We start from the raw sequence: 22,304 nt of genomic DNA on the forward strand, positions 1-22,304 counted from the left end.
CACATGCGGACCACTTGTGTGCACCCGTGTAAATAACATAATGTTCTGCCGGGTGTGTTGTTGGTTTTCTCTCGATTTCTGAGTCGACAAGCGCCTTTGTTACTGGGACCAGTCATTTTAAGAAAGGCCCCCATTAGAACCCATGAGAAATGCATTATTGCTCAGTCTGCAATATCTTTCCCAGAACACCAATTGAAAATAACATACTAAAAATAAACCTGAAAAATCTGTTTAGAACAGCGTACTATGTTGCAAAGAGTGAACTACCACTGGCAAAATTTAGCAGTCTTTGCAAACTTCAAAGAGCAAATGGCCTAGATCTTGGTTCCACTTGTCTCTTACCCGTGACTTCAGCGGAAATTTCAAATTCAGGATCTGACACAGACTGATTCATGTTCTACACAGTTCTTACAAGTTCATAGAAATTTCTGTTCAATTAGAACCAAGTATTTGAGTTGATGATTGTAATTTTTATACAATGTTGTAATTTGTTTTTCAACAATTTTTTGATTAATGTTTTGTTTCCTTTACAATATTATACTTTAATGTATAATATTGTAAAGGAAACAAAACAGGAAACAAAACATCAATCAAAAAATTGCTCTCTTTTTTTATTCGGGCTACTTACATTTATTTTGGGCTACCAAAAACTGAAGAGTCCCTGCCCGAAGGGCTACCAGGGATTTTGAAATTTTGAGAGCCCTGAGATATATTTATTTTTTTAATTACTTTTGTTTCAGCAACATTAAATTTAAAAACTGTACTTTTGAGTTAAAATATATATTTATAATTTTAATAAATGACAAATTAAAAAGGCATGAACATTTTTTTTGTATAGAAAAAATATCGAACCGTGACACCAAAGTATCGAACCGAACCGAACCGTGAATTTTGTGTATCGTTGCACCCCTTATATATATATATATATATATATATATATATATATATATATATATATATATACACATATAATATAAAAACACCCAGCACGCCCCTGCGGGCGGTTTATCCTTCAAGCTCGGGTCCTCTACCAGAGGCCTGGATATATATACATATATATATATATATATATATATATATATATATATATGTATATATACATATATATATAATTTATTTTTTTTAAAGGATGGGTCTTTTGGAAAAGTCTGCCTCGTGGGTATGCGTACGCTCTCACAATGTGGTGTATTGTAACTTCTGACAGGGCTGCAGCTGGCTTCTGAGAGGATTCTTGGGGGATTGTTTGAGGTGTGTGTGTGCATATGTTTTGTAAACCAGACCCCCCCACCCCTTCCCCCCTTCTCTCTTCTCTCCATCCCCTTTACCCCCCGCACTTCTGCTGCAAGGAATGTGTGGTCCGCCTCCTACGCTGGACGGTCGTGCCAACATTCCTGACTAACAGATGAAAACAAAGAAAAGAGAAAAGTGAAGGAGACACAGGAACACTGAGAAAGAGCAAAAATGTAGGACTAAGCTGATCTGCTCTTGATAAAAAGTAGACGGGTGACACCATGTACAGGGATTGCAAGGAAGAGAAAGGGGGGCTTGAAAAAAAAAAAGACGGCCATTGTTTCCTAAATTGCCCCTAAGCCCCCATCATAACCCCCTCAACCCTATAACCCCTGTGTACACACACACACACACACACACACACACACACACACACACACACACATCATAAGAGCCCTCAGGGGATTCCATGAATACCATCCCTTTACCAGAGCAGATCCTGGCTTCTGTATAATAAACCTGCAGACACACTCTAGACAATTTACTCTCCTCTGTCAGATCGCTCACAAATAAATTACTTCACCACTTTCAAAACAGGCTAAGTGCGGGCATGCATGGTTCTCAGAATTACTATAAAAGGGTTAACACGCTGGCAAAAACACACACACCTTAAAACTAACTCTAGTGTGAAAACGTCAAGCTGTGACCTGCAATCAACCTTTCCCACTTCCAGAGAAGCAGAATCCACAAATTCACCAGCTCAGTGTGAGGCAGACCTGCAGAGTTCGGTGCGTCAGTGTGTGTGAGAGTGTGTGAAGGAATATGAGACGGCAGACTGTCCATTACACACTGACCCTTGCCTGCACTCTTCACAGATACCCAACATGCTCATTCACACACTCATTCAAACACACACACACACACACACACACACACACACACACACACACACACACACACACAGTGGCACAAGGAAAGACTGGATGCCGCTGATGCCATTATCTATGTCATCAAAGAGATGTTAAAGGAAGTTTCTTTGAAGTTTCTGGAAAACGCTGATTCACTGTCTTCCTGGGAATTAGCTGCTGATCAGTTTCCCCTTCATATTGGTATGCTAACTATGAAGCTAAAGCCAGGAGAAGTTAGGATGGCTTACCAGTAAGCCCTCATTCACAGAGGCTTAGAGACAGGTCGGCAAACCACTGGCAACCTCTGGTCAAGAGGTAAAGATGATTGTATTCCCGCGACCGGATGGCAAGTGGTGAAATCGGCCAAAAAAGGATGCTACACCTAAAACCTCCTTATGTTTGTTTTGGTTGCTAGCAGATTGCCACAGTCATCTGTACATTTTGTATGGAAGAAGGCAACTTGTTTGCAAACGCTTGCCATTTACTCACCAAACTGTGGTGAAATTTGAAAATGAGAAAAAGAGAATGTTCACCATCCAAAGAAAAGGTGCACCATTCAGTGCAGCATCGTGTATTTCACGCTAGCCAGCAACCTACAGCAGCCGGTTGCAAAATACACACCTTGCCTAAGCGAGCAGTGTTTATATAACCAGGGAGGTACTAGTTATCAGATGGTCGCTGACCAGTCTGAGACTGAGGCCCGAGATTGTTAACAGAGAAAAAAATAAACTGGCTCTGTCTGAAGGTAGAAGATGCATAATCCCCCTAAGTACAAAACATTCTCCACTTTTTTGTGTTCCTATCAAATGATATAACTTTGAAATTACTAGGGGTTTATGCTGCTTTTTATGGATATATTTTACCTTATGATAGACGCAGGCTAACCTTCCCCAAAATCTTTGCAAGAGACTGTATATAAAGGATGGACAACACCATAGTTGTTTGTTAATTTCAACATTAGCTTGAATTTTAACGACCATAATTACTCACAAGGATGGGGAGCAGTTGGCCGTGGAAGTTATCGGCTAAGAATAATAAGACTGGATAACTAGATCCATCTATAAACTTTATGGTTGTATTGCAGCTTGTTAATAAACATAAAAAGTAGAATGTAATTTACTAAAACTGACAGTCAGTCTAATTAACTACACAGGAAGCCATTATTATTTGTCTGATAATTTCATTAAAAAACTTCCAAAAGGCACCATGAAATAAGTCAAAAGCTCCATGAAGGCCACCAGACTTTCAAAACCAGCTGGTGTTTAAATGTAAAATTACATTTTTATTTCTCCACATTTTCAAAGTGACTGCTTTTAAGCTCCTGGCATTCTAAATAATGAAGAGTTATGGGACAGTAATCATCTACTTTAGGAGACTGATCACATTTGACTTCTTTGTAGCCAGAACCACTTTGAAACGTCAACCAATATTGACAATTAGTGATGAGAGTCATGAGAAGACGATTTTGCAGTGTTATGGCAGCGTTTGGAAAGCACTGTTACTACTGCAATTCTCTATATAAAGCTAAAGCACATCTGCATTCTGATTATGTGGCTCTCTCAGTGACTTGCGTAACTGTCTCACAGTTACCATTTGAAGATTCTTTACCTGGTGGCTTCTTGCTCCAGCCGGGAAACATTGGGAACATAGAACATGACTCCAAAGAAGAGCAGTGGCTCATTGCCAAACTTGTCCAGCTGCTTCTTGAGGGGTTTCTCGAGTTCCACCCAACGTTTTTCCGGGGTCTGGGTCTTCCCTTGGAACCACAGTCCAAAGTAATGTGTCTAAATACAGGGGGTGAGGAAACAAAAATAAGTTGTGTAAACCAAAAGGAGTATAAAAGAGCCAAATAAATTAATTCGCAATAGTGGAAGCAAAGGGCTAATGAGACCAACTGAGTAAAATATATCAGGTAAAAGTGGGTGTACAGCAATTCATTTTCAATTATTTTTACATCTTTATTTTCCCTACTTTTCAGTTTTTTCAGTGAGCAAAGAATCAGCAAAAATCAAAATCTGCAGGTCACGCATAGAAAAAAAAAACAGAAATTGGAATCAGCCAAGAAACCTGCAGTTGGTGCATCTTTAGATGGGATTTCTCAGGAGAGAAATGGTAAATGAGTTGAGAAATACACTGAAAAGTATTGAGAGATTAAGCGCCTGAATTAAAAGCACACATTTCTCCTTAAAATCCGACAAAACCTTTGACGTCAGCAGCGTAACACTATTAAAATTAAAGTGGAATCATTACCTAGCTCACTAAATCCAGGGAAAGTCATTAGTCTTCCTATCCAAACAAAACGAACATATTTAAACTGAAAGTGAAACACAAAAAGCAAGAATAGACCAGTTTATTTCTCCCTTCACGTATGATGTTTCTGATAAGAAATTGTTGATATGAGATGCCACCATGTTGTCAGGAAATCCATGCATAATGAAAACACACACATCAGCTCACAATCCATTGACTTTTGTAAAAACACAACATACTAGTGGCACAGGTTTGTCTCTGTGTAAAGATCTCGTGAACTTTTTTTCCACCGTTTTATCTCACGCAGTACATTTGGCAGAACATGTCATTTAAATGTCATGTTTTTAATGTTTGGTTATTTTGTGTATTTGTGCATTTTTCATAGGTTTCATAAAAGGTTGAGCACACAGATTTGGCCAGGAAAAAGTCAGAGAGAAAGTAATAAAGCTGGTAACTGAAACGGCGCACACACATTCATGCGTGCAGACGGGCACACGCTTCAGACCTCAGATTTAACAGCGAAGACCAAAACAACACGCACACTCTGACGCGCACATAATCCTGAGACGGTGTGCACACGAGGGGCAGACAGCCGCTACAGCTGGGGTGCTTCATCGCCTCATTTATAACATCACTGACACCCAGCAAATACCACAACTCTGTGTGAGTACACCCCCCGCTCTTCTGCGCTGTCAGCAGCTCCAGCAGGTGCAGACACACTCTTGAGCACGGATGTTCATCAAATTTAATCACCCTTGAGCCAAACACGCACACAATCATCATGTGATCTTTGACCTAGACAAACCATGCTTTTTACAGACAATTCGTTTACTTTGTGTTTTAAGGTGGAAGAACAGGAAAGGAAAGGAAAAAATCATCAGAAGTCCACCTGCTGGTAGAAAAAAAGCACTGACAATAATGGGAAATAGAAGTAGAGGAATGAGAAGGACCCATGGGGTAGGGGAGACAAGAGGACGAGCAGTATGTCTTTCTTCTGCAGTGAAGAGAGGACAGACGTAAGCACGCTTCATTAGAGACAAACAAAGACAGTGAAGGAGAGACGCAGCAGAGGGCAGGGAGACATGCACAGGGTGTGGGGAGAGACACGTGGCAGACACAACCAAACTCAGAGTAAAAACAAATGCCCACTCCAACTCCCCATTAATTACATCCTGTAGCTGCCAACGGCAGACAATTTATAACACTTGCAAGCTCAGATAAGACAAATGTGTCAGAAACCTATCACATGTCATACTATCTCAAACTAACGTGCACATGTGTCACAACACTAACCTCCCGCAGCTCCAGCCTTTGGGCCACCGCCTCCAGACATTCCTGTCCCGTACTCTCCACTGACAGCGTGCATTCAATCACATTGCTGTCCAGCAGGCGGATACGCGTCACAAAGTAGTTCTTGCTCAGGACATTGTAGCGCCTTGTGCGCCGCAGCTTCAGCCGGAAGGGCATGGCTGGCAGGAGGTCAAGGCGGGGCCGTGGCAGAGTCAGAGGTCAAATGTCACTCGAGAGCAAGCAAGCAGAGAGAGGGGTGGGCGGGCTCTATGACCTGGCTGCTGCCCTCCTCACTCTCGCACGACGCCAGCCACACCACCGGGCGGAGAGATGCAACCTGGCAAGGCGCTGGCCCATTCCCAAAGGTGTCCAGAGAGGAGGAGGAAGATGAGGAGGAGACGGAGTACAAACAGGTGCTGCAAAGAGAGATAAGAGAGGAGGGTCAGTCAAACACATAACTGGCTTAAAAAACTATTTAGAGTTTTATGGATACATTCCCTTTTCTAAGAACGAAGATGGTTTTCTAATCAGTGAATATTCTTTCAAATAATCCCTCCCACCTTTCATAAACAAGCAGAAACTAAAGCAGATAAAAAAGGAGTAGTTGTGGTGCTAGAGCATTAGCACAGCACAGGAATGGTACGGCAGCAGCCAGACAGCTTTATCCTATAGTTCGGGCAGCTGCGCTCTCTGGACTCCCATGAGGCCCGGTGTCGGGCGAAGCTGGGAGACAGAGTCAGAGATGTGAGGCTATGGATGAACAGACATCAAACGGTCGTGCGCAGACATCCATCTGAACCCGGCAGCTGGCTTTGAGGAACTAATGGAGCTTCTATCTGCCTGTGTGGGAGGCCCTTCCTTTCCTTTTTATCTCTGCTCTCTCTGCTCGACAGCAGCACAGTGCCAGACATTGTGGAGTACAGTGCAGCGGTGTGTGTAAGATCACACGCCTGCGGTGGTGGCACATATGTTGCCACAGAAACACTTTTTGCCAGCTACTGACACAAAACCAAACAACAACAAAAAACCCACATCTTTGTTGTTAATAAGAAACAGAAGTGTGAACTCGTGAGGTAAACAAGAGAACACACACGGGGAAGTTTAAAAGGTTGAGCTAGGTGTTTGGGAATGACTTTGAATGCAACTGGGGTGCTCATCAGTTCATAGCTTTCATGTCTGTAATGAGGAAAGTGCTTTGAAAAAGAGCATGACAGATATAAAGGCGGAACAGAGTACATCCTGTAGGGGTGTACTCTGTATATCGCACATACTCGATCATATTTTAAAAAGTAAGCTTTAAACTGAGCTGTTAGCCAGCAATCGCTAAGGAATTTCAAATAATCCCGCTAATATCAATGGGATTAAATTTAAATAGCTAAAGCAGTGTCATTTTAAGGGTGGTGGCTACTTTGTAGCCTTGTTAGACAGGAACTAGATTACAAAACTAAAAAAAAAAAGCTCCACACCTTGAAAGAAGGGGGAAAAAACTTCTCCTTAAAACACAGACAAACCAAAGAGACCCAAAATTGAACACTACAAAAGACAGCAAGGAAAATTATGCGAAAATAAATACACACATGCATGAATGTGAGGGAAAAAGAGCAAAAACATGACAAGGCAATGTTCCAACGATTAGGTGAGGAGCAAGGGAGAAGGAGGTGGAGTAAAGATGTGTTGCTTCTTGTCCTGGGCTCTGGCTATGTGCTGCTGATAGTCAGCTTGGACCCTGGCCCAGATTCCTCTCTACCCTGACTGGAAAAACAGAGCACACCTGACACAAGTATGCACCACAAGGAAGGAAAAGTGTGTGTGTGTGTGTGTGTGTGTGTGTGTGTGTGTGTGTGTGTGTGTGTGTGTGTGTGTGTGTGTGTGTGTGTGTGTGTATAACAAGGCTGAGTGAGCAGGAGAAAAAGACACAGGGGAGGCAGGCTTGAATGAAAGAGGGCAAGAAGCTACAGAGTCGGGTTGTTTGCTACAATTTTAATTGCACTTGCTTCACGCTCATCTTTTGTAATGGCCTTGCCTCTTTGGGCGCCGTAACAAATTCCTTACTCCTGAGTCCTTCTGAGACGGTAATGTGGCATCATCTTCTTCGTGTGTTGTTGTTTTCTTTCTTTCTTTCGTTCTTTTTAAACGGCCGTTTTGCACTAACCTCAACGAGTGACATCGGTTGAGTAAATCAGCTTCGCTTAAGGATATATGTGCACGCTGACCCCAATCGTCACATGACCCTTAACCACAGACCCTGCGACCCTCCCCACTGTCTCCTGCTTAGGGTAAGTGACATCACAGGCTGACAGTAAAACCTTCCCAAAATGACTCAAGAGTGTTTCCCGAGCACCCAGGCCTCCAAGATCACTGTCAACAAGTACACAGACAAACACACAAAGACACAAATAAAGACGCATACTTTCACTGTGTAGTGTACAAACATAGACAAGCATCAACAGGGCACGCCGCAAACATATACACAAGATCTCTCTCAAACACACACACCCCTTCACCAGGTTCCTCAGAGGTTAGCCAAAGGACCAGACAGCAGTTGGTGCAACTCTAAACTAGTAATCAGTGGCTTGGTTAGGAGTGTGTGGTAGAGTAAAGCCAGACAGAAAGACAGACAATAGTTTGGGCTCTTACCCACTCCTTGATGAAAAAAAACAAAACAAAACAAAAATGCCCTGCTTCAGTTCTGCTCCAGCGACTTTTTCTCCTGACCGTCGTGTTTATTTCCAGCGTGCAAAAACACCATATACGTTTATGAATTTGCACATTGTAATTTTGTGGCACAGACGAAACGAGATGGAAAACTGAGGAAAGAGGCTTGTTTTTCTTTTTGAGAGGGGTGAGCTCTTTCTAAATATATGTGAAACCATTACCATCTTTTGTTATGTTTTTTTTTTGTTGTTGTTGTTTTTTTATATTACCCCACAACTGATATTGCACAGGGGTAAGAAAGTTGGAATCAAGTAGCTTTTTTCCCCTTTAACGTGCGTGCTTAGACCAGAAACCACATTACCACTCAAGTATATAGGGGTTTTTTGAAAGACGCGTTGTGGGATGACATTTTTACACACATTTACATCAATCATGATAAAAACGATTATGCGGGAGCTAGCCGAAAAGAGCAAAGGAGAAGAAATTTGACCTTTTAGTCTTGCATGCTTTTAACTGAGCACCATGGCAAACAAACATCTGCATTTTCTCTGTCAGGTTGGTGTCAGATACATCTTTAATCGAGCATTTTTGTGCTTGTGCATCAAAGAATCAACACTACTCATTTGACGCTGCAGTGCACGAGTTGTGTCTTCCTCATTTAGCAATGAGAGTATTTAATTAAAAATGTTTTAAGCGTCCTACGTTTTTGGTTTTTTTTACCATCACGCTTCAATCTGCTTTTGTCACTACACAATATCAGAGGTGTAACAGCTCTCCAGAAAACCACGGGTCAATATTGGGTGGAATTATCATAGTTGTTGTAACTATGATTCTGTTTTAAAGGGATAAAATTTCTTGGCACAGCCAAGAGGCGGCAGAAGATGTATTGATGGGACTCTGTTAGTAACGACCTCCCGTTTGCAGCCAACTGTGGCAAGTCTGAAAGGGGTGGAGGACCTACTCCAAGGAGTTGCTGCCCCAAGTTAAGGAGTTTAAGTATCTCATGGTTTTGCTCCCGGGTGAAGGAAGATGGAAGCAACGGGTTGAGAGACAGACTGGTGTGGGGTCAGCAGAGATGCAGAGGCTGTACCGGTCAGTTGTGGTGCTGAGAAAACACCCTCCGAGGTGTCTGCACAAATTTGGTCCTTGGCTGGCTTAGTAGTGCCTCGAGTTTCTCCACAAAAAAAGTGAAAGTAGTGGTCAAGGGATGGTCACCCAGGTTGTTGCATAAAACCCTAAATAAACGTGACATCTGTGAGCATAACCAGTGTGTGTCTGGAGTGCATTCTACATATACCTTTGTAGTTTCAGTGATTCCTTCTATTCCTTTCTGGAAAGCTTATTTACTGGTAGCTGACATAAGAAATGCTACTGATGTGCACTGGAGTGCCCTGAAATGCAAAGAGATATGCCTGCCGCTAATAGGGTTACTAAGCATTGTGTGAAATTATCTGACAAAGGCTTGAATGAAATGGATGCTCCTTTAGGCAAAAGTGCTACACTTTAGCTTTCTTTCTGATTCATACAGAAAGAAACAAATTGAGAGGATGTTCTTTTTTCATACTCTGTGGATGTCAAAACAATTGGACACACACAATTATGCTCAGAAAGAAAAAATAAAGCAGATTCTTGCATTAACTAACCAACTTTAACTAAGTGAGTAAAGTAAATTTGTTTGTGGAGTTTCCATTTTTGCAGTATTTAAACTGGTTCAGGATTCTACGTCTGAGTTTGGGCTCAACAATTCAGCAACTTCAGCGAGATTGCGTGACGCAGTGTCAGAAAAAAAGCAGTCCTGGCCTTTTATAAAGTGACACGTGGCAAATAAGAATACAAACAGTTTAAACTTCAGCATCAGCAACATTTAAGCACATACCAAAGCCATGAAAAACTGTTTTCATCATTGTGAAGCTCCCGTGAGTCTCATCAGCTTCTGAACTAATTGTCTTCTAAGATACCTGTCCTGTTCTCCATCCTTTAAGGCCAACAATCAAAACAAGGGCACAGCAGGAAATACTCATTTCACTAGCTGGGGCCACATCCTCATTTTAGGTTTGACAGTGTTTTAGTAGGTAAAAGTGAATGCTTTGACATGAATTGAGCTGCGGTTTAGGGAAGGCCTCGAAGGGGACTGGCGATGACTCCCGGGCCTGGCAGATCCCCATGCACTAAATAGAAATGAAGAAGTTAAAGAATTGAGAACAAGGAGGTAGGGAGGGTGGGGCATGTAAACGAGAATGAACAGCTTGCAGAACTGGGGGAACCTATATAGATGACAACCGGAAGGAGCGTGTTTGGAGGCGTGGTCCTGCTCCTGAAATTCCGATACATAATCTCCAACAAAAGAAAAGTCCTGCATGCAAAAACTGAGACCAATTCCAAATAATTTCAAGTGAGATCCTTTGTATTGAGCTAGAATAGAAAGCTTGACAGGTGTAAAAACTGTTGCTAAAGTGGGCGGGATTTGAAAACCAGCTACAGGTCAGCAGCTGACAAAAGATGGATTTAAAATGAGTTGGTGTTCTTCTAAGAAATGCTGACATGGGTTTCCTCAGCTGGGGAATTTCTGCAGAAAACCAGTAGATGTTCCTTCACTTGCATTGTCCCCAACTCGACTGATTTATTTTCTGCAGAAACCTCAGCTTGCCTCAGGCTGCAGTGTTTTTCTGCCAGTCACCTCTCTACCCACTCAGGGATAGATTCTGGGGTCACCTAAAAATTTACCAAATCAAAACATGCTGTGACTTACAGGCCAAAAAAAAAGGTGGTGGTTAAAGCTGCTAACTTAGAATCAAAACAGGCATAATTGCGATATCCATTTCTTTTACATTACCATCACAAAGACTCATTTTAAACATAACGTCTTCTCAGGAGCAGAGCTGCTAACGTGCGTGCTCCCCCTCTGCTCTGGTTCATGCCAGCCCCTGTGTCGCTTTGCTCCATTCACGTCCACACAATAGCGGGAACAAAACAGCACTTTGTCACCTACTGCTAAGACCATTAGATGCAGGCCGCCAAGAGGCGAGGAAGCAAGTGTAGCGTGCGTAACTCAATCAATCTCATCTCTGTTGCTTGTCTCTGTCTGAAATACCAACGCTGCCCTCCCAACACCCCCAGCTACCCTCCTGTTATACACAAGCACTGTAGCAAAACAAATGGGTGCTTCACAGCTCGTAATTACACTTCCTCCTGCGCAGTCATTTTACTATTTGGTCTGTGAACCTAAACCGAATAGCTGGAGTGTAAATCGGCTAACTTGTGCTCAGAATTCACGTTTTTACAACTAATTAAAGCATTTGGTTTTCATAAATCAAGAAATATGGAACTACTGGTTGTTTTTTTATATAATTAATACAAATAGAGTGTTTCATAGAAGGCTAAAACAAGCACACACTTGCATTTTTCAGCAGCTAAACTCACAAATAGTTTGAGCACTCAGACAGTTAACAGTCACAACAAAGACCTACTTAACCTAAATTATTTTGTATTATGTGAACTTGCTGTATTGTCCTATCTGGTAACCCAGCGAACTGCTACTCCAAGCACAGCTAAATCAAAAGAATTTGGTAATACTGACAGATTTTGTTTGATATTTCTAAAATCTTCTTAAGACTCTGATCCTCTTGTGGCCCACTAACTTAAAGTTGAGTTCAGTAGTGAAATGTTTTGGGGGAAACACACCTCTAAGTCCACACACACTCCTGGAAACATTCAACCAAAGTCTGTCTGAGTATTAGCTGACCCTGGACAGAGCATTATCTTAGCAGTGAATGAAGGTGTGTGTGTGTGTCCATGTCCCCTTCACTTTTCTCGACGAGCGCTTATCCGATCTACTTCACACTATCACTGGAGACCTAATGATAAGCAGCACTGAGTTTGAAGTTGTTCTGATGTGCATTTTGGTCAGTTTGTGAGGCATTCGGAGAATATCTGTGATTTGTACCCAAATAAACAACCACAAATAAAGTTCCAACACATGAACACTGCAAGAAATGTTCAGGTCAACAATTAAAAATAATGGTTCTCGCGACATAAGGTTCATTCTCTGGTGGTAATATCAACCTAAACAGCTACTACAAGGTGAATTTTCAGTTGTTTATCCAGCTGTCCCAGTTAATATTAGTGCTGCTCCTCAGGTGTTTTTCTGTTTATTAGCCACACACACGATCCTCTTGGTGCCACCTTTTTCCTCCTGACAACAACAAGACGATAACTAAATAAAAACTAATATGACACGAGATGTAATCAGATCTAATTAAGCTGTGTAGAAAGGTGCGACAAGTTTGGAAGCAATCCAATCAGAAGTAACTTCCTTGTGGTGTAAGGTTAGACACGCATATGATATGCCCCCAGGAAACAGTACTGCATACAGCTAGCTCCCATGCTCCCAGTTGACTAAAACTAGACTAACGTCATTTACAATCACCGCTGCTGCTCGTTTCATGTGTGGATTAAAAATGCACCAAAGTAGCCCATGTGGCTGTATTATCACTAACACCTCATGATTGCAATGGTGATGTCAAGACATGTATGCAGATGTCGAAATCTGAAAAAGCACTGTACTCATTCCATTCATGTAGAGAGACACGTGCAGTATTTGTCTGACTGGCCTTTGGTGTACAGACTGGACAATCTGTACAGGACTAAAACATAAACTTTGCCATCTTTTGATATTTACCAATGAGTATTAAGGCCACATTAAGAAAAAACTTGTTACATTGTAATTTCCTTTGTAGTTTACTTATTACTAAAACTGATTCTAGTAAAACTTCACTAAGTCATCTACACAAGGCATTTTATAGAGGGTAAAGCAACGTCAATCTCCACAGTTTATAGTTATATATACTGTTTATATATACTGTTGTTTGTTTGTTTGTTGTTAATTAGTTAGTTAGTTTATTTGCTTGTTTTAATCAATTTTAAATCATGCTTTTTATTTGTTCTTGTTTCTAATGTCTCTGTAAAGCACTTTGAATCACCTTGTTGTTGAATTGTGCTATACAAATAAACTTGCCTTGCCTTATGCTGTAATAGGTGTAGACTGCTGAAGGAGTCCCATGATGCATTGAGTATTTCCTTTTCAGTCACCTTTCTCACTAAAAGTGTTAATAGACCTCTCTGCATTGAATCACACTTGTTATTAATCTCTGGCTCTCTTCCACAGCATGTCTTTTATCCTGTCTTCGTTGTCTCACCCCAACCGGTCGCAGCAGATGGCCCCGTCCCTCCGTGAGTCTAGTTCTGCCGGAGGTTTCTTCCTGTTAAAAAGGAGTTTTTCCCTCCCACTGTCGCCAAAGTTCTTCCTCATAGGGGGTCATATGTTGGGTTTTTTCGCTGTATGTATTATTGTAGGGTCTACTAATATAAAGCGCCTTGAGGCAACTGTTGTTGTGATTTGGCGCTATATAAATAAAAATGAATTGAACGGAATTGAATTGAACTTTGACTTTATTCTAAAAGAATATTTTGACTTTTTGCTCAAAATTTTGACTTTGTTACTCCTAATGAGCAGTCGTGTGTTTTCTTAATGTGGATCTAATGCCCTGTCATAGACATTTGAAGAAAGCACAGTACTACAGAGATTATTCTCCAGACACGTCTCAGGGACATTGGCACTGTGGATCAGGCCCCTCTTTGTCATCTGACACTCTGGCCATGTGTGTTTTTGTCTGACCCAGAGGATGTGTGTGTGTGTGAGTGTGTGTGCTCACTTTTACACCTAAAAAAAATACTTTATTAAAAAGAGAAAAATTATATATATATATATATATATATATATATATATATATATATATATATATATATATATATATGCATCTCCTTTTTCTTCCCCGCACACAGGCTCCACTCACTCACCCTGCACAGACACAAACATACTGTATATCACACACAAACACTAACAGCTGCAAACAGATGGTGGAGGCAGGCCACCAGACTGTGTTTCTAACAAGCGCATCTGCTTTCTCACTTTCCAGCTCGCTTTTTTTTTTTTTTTAACTCCTCCAGCCCCATATCTCCGAGACAAACACACCCGCAAATAACACACTTGAGGACACGGCGGCGAGAGTGACACAAACACAGGGCAAAGCGTTCGCACAGTTGTGACGTGCAGACAGCGAAGGGGCCATGTCTGCAGCTTCCCACACACACACGCGCGCAGCTTTATCTCACTTCAACCTGGACTTAAATGGGTGAAGAAAATTGTTACACTAAGTGAGAGCAGACTCTCGCCAATTACATTGTTTACATACCCGTTGCTATCAGCGAAGGAGACATCAGGCCCGGTTTTGAAATTCACAGAACTGCTCTGAAAGGATCACCGCACTGGCAAACCTTCAAAACGAAGCTTCGATTCAAAGTTTCGTACATACATTTGTGTGCATTTTGCTAATTCTTTGAATCATCCCAAGCAAAGATATGTCTATAAAAAGTTTTTTTTTAAGCAATCAGCACATTTTATCCGGTGTATCTTTTCAATCAACAGATTAAATTACTTTTCAGCTGCTACTCATTACCTTAAAACAAGTGAAAGAGACATGCCAGTGAGCACTAACAACTGTCACAATCACAAAAAACTCAAAATAACGTCACTTTCCGGAACTGGAATTCAAATGAGATGCCAAACTGCTTATATTTAGCTTTTGACGACCGGAAATACCATAGAAACAAAGGAAAAGTGCAGGAAAACAATAGAAGTTACAGTAGCAGTAGTGACAGTCACAGATAGGGAATGCCCAATGTTTCCCACTGGCACTGAAATCTAAACAGTGTCACTAAAACATGACGAGGAGGAGGAGGATCAAAGGCAGATGCTTTACACTGTCCGTATGCTGGTTTTCCAAACCAGCAATGACGCTCCTCTGCCGACTCATATTCCAGGAGGCAAACCGGAGAACTGATGTCATGCAGGCAGACTTGGATATTTAACTGAGAGGCACAGAGTTGGATTGTGTGTATACATGTGCCCTCAAAATTCACATATAAGTCATTCCCAGCACCTGAATGAGAAAACAAAGGCTTTAGATAAGCAAGGATATGGAAAAGGCAGCAGAAAGGAAAGAGGAGACACAACGCTGGTGATTCTCAGGCTCTTATCGTGTTGGTTCAGTTGGTGAGGATGGCGAGAAAGGAAGGAGTGCGTAAACATGGACAGTGGAACTGATAGCAGGCGGCTCCCAGCCACAACAACAAAAACACAGGACCATCAATCGTCAGCCACCGAGTCTGCAGCAGCCAAACCGCAATGCTCTTCACATTTTCCATAACCCCCTCCTCTCATCTCCTCCTGGGAACCACATCACGGTCTCACAACCATACACACAAATACAACTCCACACACACACACACAAGCTCAATCACCCAAAAGCCACTCAGTATTTTCTCATGGCTGAGCCCCCAGGAGCCAACGGGGACGTCGGTAGCACTGAGTTTACAGGCCTATGAAAGCAGAAACACTTTGGTTTTGCTCGTGTTGACATCCGGCTGTATCTAAGACCCATAACGGCCTCAAAGGAAGGAAAAGTCACATTTTAAACGAAGGATCAAATGGAAAATTTCACCCGTTGATGCTCAAACTTCCTCACAAACCACTCTGTGAACAGTGAGTCCCACATCACAGGAAGAATCACATGTTTTTAAATTCTGGGCTGTTCAGAGGTAGCGGGGGTCAAACCTGTTAAGTGTGGGTGGCAGGGCTAGCAGTGACTGACACCTAGCACGAAAAACACCTGGTGGAGTGTGGGAGAGTTGGACAGGTCGCAGCACGCTCTCTACTCTGTTGTTGTCTGCTGGGCTGAGAGAACAGAGCGCTCACAGAGAGCACAAATCTGACAAAAGCATCCGTGCATGACTGAATACACTCACCACATGCACAAGAGATATTCCTCACAGTCATACGCTGCACCTACAGCCAGCCATTATATTATTACTTCACAGTAACATCACTTTTGTTAGCTTTTTATAGAAATTTTGTAAACAATAGCTGCTTTCTTGGTAAGTAAGTGATTTATGTTCATTCATGAGCGTTTCTGCTCCTAGGTAGAAGTTCAGTATTGTTACTGATACCGACCCAGCACAGCTGATTGGTAAAACTTTAATACTTCTTTAGAACTAGCTTGGTAGTACCACCAAGGGAGGTTTTTAAAAGTGCAGTTCCTCGAGTGGCCACTTGAGGCATTCTTTAAAAGCCTGCAAATCCCCATAGGCTCACATGTTATAATGTCCAACTTTACAGCAGAAATAAACATGTTTACAGCCGCGTAGAAGAAACTGTTTCGGTCTCTAGTGCACATCTCATCCTTCACTACAACTGCATGGGGGTCACTTTTTTGGGGCTCAAAGTTAGAGGCATGATAATTTTAATGATCATATCATTCGCGATAAAGACTCTATACGTTTTTATGTGATCCAAGGCCAGGTACCTTAAAAGGAGCTACTTCACAAATTTCAAACAAAGCTCTTTACAAGCTACGTGGAAAAAAAACTGCTCCTGCTAAAGATGAAGACAACAAACTTGCTCCACCACATGAGGCAAAAAACATGACATCTAATACAAGCAGGCTACAAAGGAGGAGATGCCAGCAGCCAGTGATGTGCAACCCAAATGTAAACAAATGTTGACATTTTGTTGTGCAAAATCCTGAAAAGGTACACGGTTAAGTTACTTTAATTCTTGTTAAAGTGAAGTGTTAAGCGCTCACGTACTACTTTTACTTATAATTTGCAGGAAAACATTAGCTTTTTGTGCTTACATTTGATTTATGCTGTGTCACTCGATGTCATATTGCATCTCTGCTTTAATGCTGCTGTTGCTGCTGGCACCTTGTGGGAATAGATTCACACTTCACTAATTCACCAAGGGTCTTGTGGCAAAGAAAGGAACTGAAAAGCTTATTCATGCACTTGTTTTCAGTAGGCTAGATTACTGTAATGGAGTTTTTACTGGACTTAATAAAACATCAATTAATCAGCTGCAGCTATTTCAAAATGCTGAAAATGGATCATATTACATCAATTTTGAACTCGTTGCATTGGCCTCCTGTGTGTAAAAGGATTGATTTTAGAATTCTGCTAATGGTTTATAAAGCATAAATATATTGCTGACCTACTTGAGGGGTATGAGGCTTCTGGGCCTCTTAGGAACAGGTTTACTTGACATTCCCAGGAATAGAAGAAAACAAGATGAGGCAGGATTTAGTGTGGGTCATTTGTGGAATAAACTCCCCTCACACCTGCAGTGTGCAGAATCCATTAGCTATTGTAAATTCAGGATTAGAAACGTCTTGTTTTCTTTAGCTTTTTCCCCCAAAAAGTCTTGTTTTTCCAAACTGCTCCAACATCTCCCAATGTTGGAGCTACTGTAGTGATACATCATTAAAATGGTGTTAAAAGCTGACATGATTGTACGCTTGTGTCTTCAACCCAGTTTACAGAAATCGAGAGGTGCACGACCGGCTGAGGTGAAACAATGCAACATAATTTTCTGTGTGGGCTTAAAAGAACCAAAACAACCCATCTAAGAAGAAATGACTAGCATCGAGCCTTCAAAACAGGACTTCACAAAGTGAAGGGTGGCATAGAGGTGCTTACATCCATCATTTAAATACAGTCTTTGTATACAACTAAAGTTAAAAGCATTGCAAGGACAAGAAATAACTGCTAAACATCAATTTTTCCAACACAAAAAGTATATTTAAAGGTAGAGTATTAGCATGTAAGGTGATATAGGGGACTAATATTTACACACTGAAACACTTGATTTATGTAAAATGCACTACAGTGTCATTACTATTAGATGTGAGACTTTTGGTTGCACATGTGAGTGTTTTATACTGGGTATGGCCGAAGAAGCTATCAGCAGATTAACAACTATTTTCATTGCAGATTAATTTCATCTGTATTTAAGTCAATGCCTTGGACATGTAATCACTTTAATCACAAAAAAGAGGTCATAGCCTTCTTCACACCTTCCATTTTCTACTGCAGTGCAGCTATGGTGTAAAATAACAAGTGAACCACAAGCTGACTACGAAGGAATTCGATGCATTTCTTCCACTTTGGTTAAAATGTTATAACAATAACTACAATAACTGCTGCTGCTGCCTGTTTCCCCCCTCTCTTCCTGTGGTGCAGTGTGAGCACTTGACCAAAATTACAGGTATGTTTGCACCACACCGTAATCAAATGGCCACTAGACTCAAATGACCATTGGCTACACAAACAATAGCCACTTTTCCTTTTAGACGCAGGCTCACATTAAGCAGTAAACACCTATTATGATCTTACCGGGCTGACCTTCAACAAAACACCCCTTTTGGGAATTAACATTTCAGCAACTTTCCTTGAATAAAAAGCAGGAAATAGAGTGCCAAAAATGGCACTGAAAGACAAATGAGATTTGTGACTCTCTACTGCACAAAAGATAAGCATGGATGGAGGTTTCTACTCTGCCTCTTAGGCCTTTAAAAATCTCCACCAGTGTTTTAAAACTGCTGTGTACACCCAAGCCACTTGCTCGGGCACCATGTAATTTACGCAGCATGCCTTTGAGCTTATAAAGACAGCCAGATGTGTGTGTGTGTGTGTGTGTGTGTGTGTGTGTGTGTGTGTGTGTGTGTGTGTGTGTGTGTGTGTGTGTGTGTGTGCACCCTACGCCTCCAGCAGCTATGCTGTGTTGCCTTTACTCCCCTTTTACAGTAATGCTAGTTGTCCAAGGTGCATGTTCAAACACATTTTTCTTTTTTACACAAACATGTACACACAGTTTGCAGCCAGGGTGTGAGGACATCAGTCCATCATCATCTTATAGAGGAAGGCTGCTCATACTCAAACACACCATTCAGCCACCAAGCTTGTTTAATACAATTCAACGAGGTGAATTTACAGACGCACTCTCTCTCAGCGATTATGGAAATGTAATGTACACATGCAAAAATTAGAAATAAATGAGGAAGGGCCAGATATTCCAGGTGTTGCGCACTCCATATGGCATGAGCCCACTGCCCAAACCCAAACTGGGTCTTACAGAGGGCTCTCGGGTCTCCAAAGCCCTGTTCAGTCGTGTGATTTCATGATTACTTCATTAACTCCGGGGAATCTTTCACTGGTTTTCCAGCCACACACAGGTTCTCCAACTTCCTAGTTTCTCTGGAATCGCACAGACTACTATCTTATTAGATGTAGAGGGGGATTTAGAGGCTCTGTCTGTGATGGTGATGCATGTTTATGTGCAGGAGAAAGGGGGGCATTAAAATAGTTTGGATCTCCTTTTTGCCCTACGTGGCCAAGTCATTTGGCCTACATCTAAGCACTCCTACTGTGGACTTTACAAGAGTTTGGATCTACTTCCAGATCTGCAGGAAACCATGAAGAGCAAAACTGAAGTCTTTTTGACTGAGGTAGATTTTCGCTTTTTTTCCCCCCATGCAAGAGAACTCACCCCTGATCCTGCGCTACATGCCGATTTCTTCTCCCAGCTGAATAAACTCTTCTTTGCTTGTCGAGGTTTGGAACTCACGGCAATCAGATAATCCACCTTAAGTTATTTAACTAACTTTAAAAATATATATTTTAAAAAAGTATAAAAATCCGGCGTGAACAAGAAAAATCTGCGTCTTCTCACATCAAAATGAGCTCAACCTTTACAACAACCACAAAAGTCGCAGAGGCAGACCAAATCCTGAGCCTCCTTCTTCTCGCAGTTTTGTTGCCTTTTCTTTTTTCTTTTTTCTAGGGAACACAAACAGTCACAAAAAGTTGTCCGACTTGGATAAAGCGACGTGGTCTTCTCTCGCTGGGACTCTTCGTATGTTTATAGTGGTCCCTCTAGCCCAATGGAGGCGTTCAGGACAGGCTGAGAGAGGCGCTTGCTGCAGCTACGTTCAAAAGCTGAAGACGGCATCGGAAAAATGAGCTTTACGTTGAACGTCCCAAGAGGCCGAAGTTCACAAGGGACCGAAAGAAAAAAACGTATTAATTAATTGTCATATTAAAGTTTTTCTTTTTATTGAGAGTATTTGTTATTTTTTTAATCATATGTGAGTATTTCTCTTTTTAATTAATTAATTTATAACATTTTTCAAATTAAGAAATCGAAGGAAAGACTGAATTTATCTAAATGTACTCAGAAGCTGTAAGGTGGGAATTTGGCAGGCCTGCTTGTAATTATGACACTTAATACAGTCTTAGTGGATTGCAGTGATTGCCCACGACCTTTGTGCAAGCTTTAATTAAAATAAGTCTCAGTAAGTTGGTGAAAAATTGCAGTTTTACGTTTAGAATACAATTGCTTGGATAGACTGCAGTAGCCTAATCTGAGGCAGGCTTTCTTACATTAAAATAAGATAGAACAAAATAACCTAATCTAATTTTGAATAAACACAATAATACAAAGCATCGAAAATGAATTATTTTACTCATGGAGTTTAAAAGTTTTGGAGGGTTTTCGTATTGTTAAATTATTACTGCTCTTGCTTGAGTAAATGGCCGTCTTGCGTCATATGCAGTAGGCTGGAAAAAAAACCCCACAGGAGACAACTGGGCTATGAGACTGGACGTGCCGTTTTCTCCACTCATTTGCACCCCCCCCCCCCCCACACACACACACACACACACACACCTCAGAGGTCGCACTCTCGAAGAGGACCTGAACGCAACAGCGCCGTCCCATCCTGAGCGCCGCCCCCCTCTACTCTGACATCAGACCTGAGGAATGTGAGGAATGCCGGGCTCCTGGGAGAAGTCCTCTTCGTTTAATGGTTTTCCAGGGGGGACAGAGGTGACTAAATGTCGAACAAAGGAGTCCCCTCTCTTATTTATGTCAGATCTTTTGAGTTACAGCCTTTTTTTCAAATGCATGTCGACTATATTCAGATTTCATTAAATATAAACAACTGTTTTGACCTAAGACTGACAGACTTACAATTATACAGTAATGTATAGAGCAATGCCTGTCTGCATAAGTGACTTTGAGGATATTATAAAGCAAGAATATATCTTGTTTAATATGCCTCACCCACTAGCTTCATGCCATTACAAGCCCGAGTGACCATTTCAAAGCAACCTCCATAAATATCACTGCTGATGATAAGTCTTTGCATCCTACAAGCACACCACTGCGGAATATTTCATTATACCACAGGAGAGCAAAAATACTTAAAACAAAAAAAAGCGCAGATTCATTATTAACATCCCTCACAGCTTTATTAGCTTTATTAAACAGGCATTCAGCTGAGCTCTTTGGGAAGATCTGAGGCTCAGTAAGAGCAATCAATGTACAGTAGAGTCACCTCAAAATATTGTTTTCACATAAAAGAAGCGAAATTCTCAGCTTTTTTAATTTACTCTAAACTAAAATAGGGCTTATTTGTAGGACAAAAATTAGCACTAATTCAAAGGTAGCACAAGCCATCTTATTTGTGACCAAATTGCAGCCTCTTGTGGCTCAAATGCAATTCACAGCAAGCAGGAGCAGGGAACCAGGATCTTGATTAATACTAGTTAAATCATTCAAAGAATTTGAAATAAGTGAAAAAGGTAAGCTAAGAAAATAAGGACATGACCTTGTCCTTGTCTATCTGGCAAGTAGTCGTAATAAAGCTGACTCTAATTTTGATACAGGTGTTGATTTTGATTGACATATTGAAACCGATCATCTTTAATCCTAAACCCAGCCTTTGGAACTTCCAGTAACCTGAAATGAATTATTGCTTCAGTGCAAATACTGTGTTACACCTGTGGCATTTAACAGCCTACCACTTTATTAGGGGTGCAACGATATTCGTATCGATATTGAACCGTTTGATACAGTGCTTTCGGTTCGGTACGCATATGTATCGAACAATACAACATTTGTAATTTATTTTATCAACTTTCCTTCTGACGATGCTGTCTGTGTTGAGCGCTCAGTGAATCTGCGTTCGACTACTCCGCCTAGGCTGCACTGTCGAGCGCAGATCCACTGAGTGCTCAACA

At 41.4% G+C, this 22,304-nt stretch overlaps 1 protein-coding gene across 1 annotated transcript in view; it reads right to left on the minus strand.

Moving 5' to 3' along the window:
* The window catches only part of LOC146691839 (tyrosine-protein phosphatase non-receptor type 14-like), a 45,075-nt gene extending 24,904 nt beyond the window's left edge, over positions 1-20,171 (minus strand). The window contains exons 1-3 of the mRNA XM_085431831.1: positions 19,771-20,171; positions 5,682-6,094; positions 3,747-3,922 (exon numbers count right to left, since the gene is read on the minus strand). Of these exons, the coding sequence (XP_085287957.1) occupies positions 3,747-3,922; positions 5,682-5,855 (350 nt within the window). The 5' untranslated portion in view covers positions 5,856-6,094; positions 19,771-20,171. The remainder of the gene's footprint in view (positions 1-3,746; positions 3,923-5,681; positions 6,095-19,770) is intronic.
* Between the last annotated feature and the right edge of the window lie 2,133 nt (positions 20,172-22,304).

Source organism: Copadichromis virginalis, linkage group LG15 (genome assembly GCF_057382275.1).
Source record: "Copadichromis virginalis isolate Kocher_CV1m ecotype Utaka linkage group LG15, C_Virginalis_male_GT1.1, whole genome shotgun sequence".
In the NCBI taxonomy this organism is placed as follows: Eukaryota; Metazoa; Chordata; class Actinopteri; order Cichliformes; family Cichlidae; genus Copadichromis; species Copadichromis virginalis.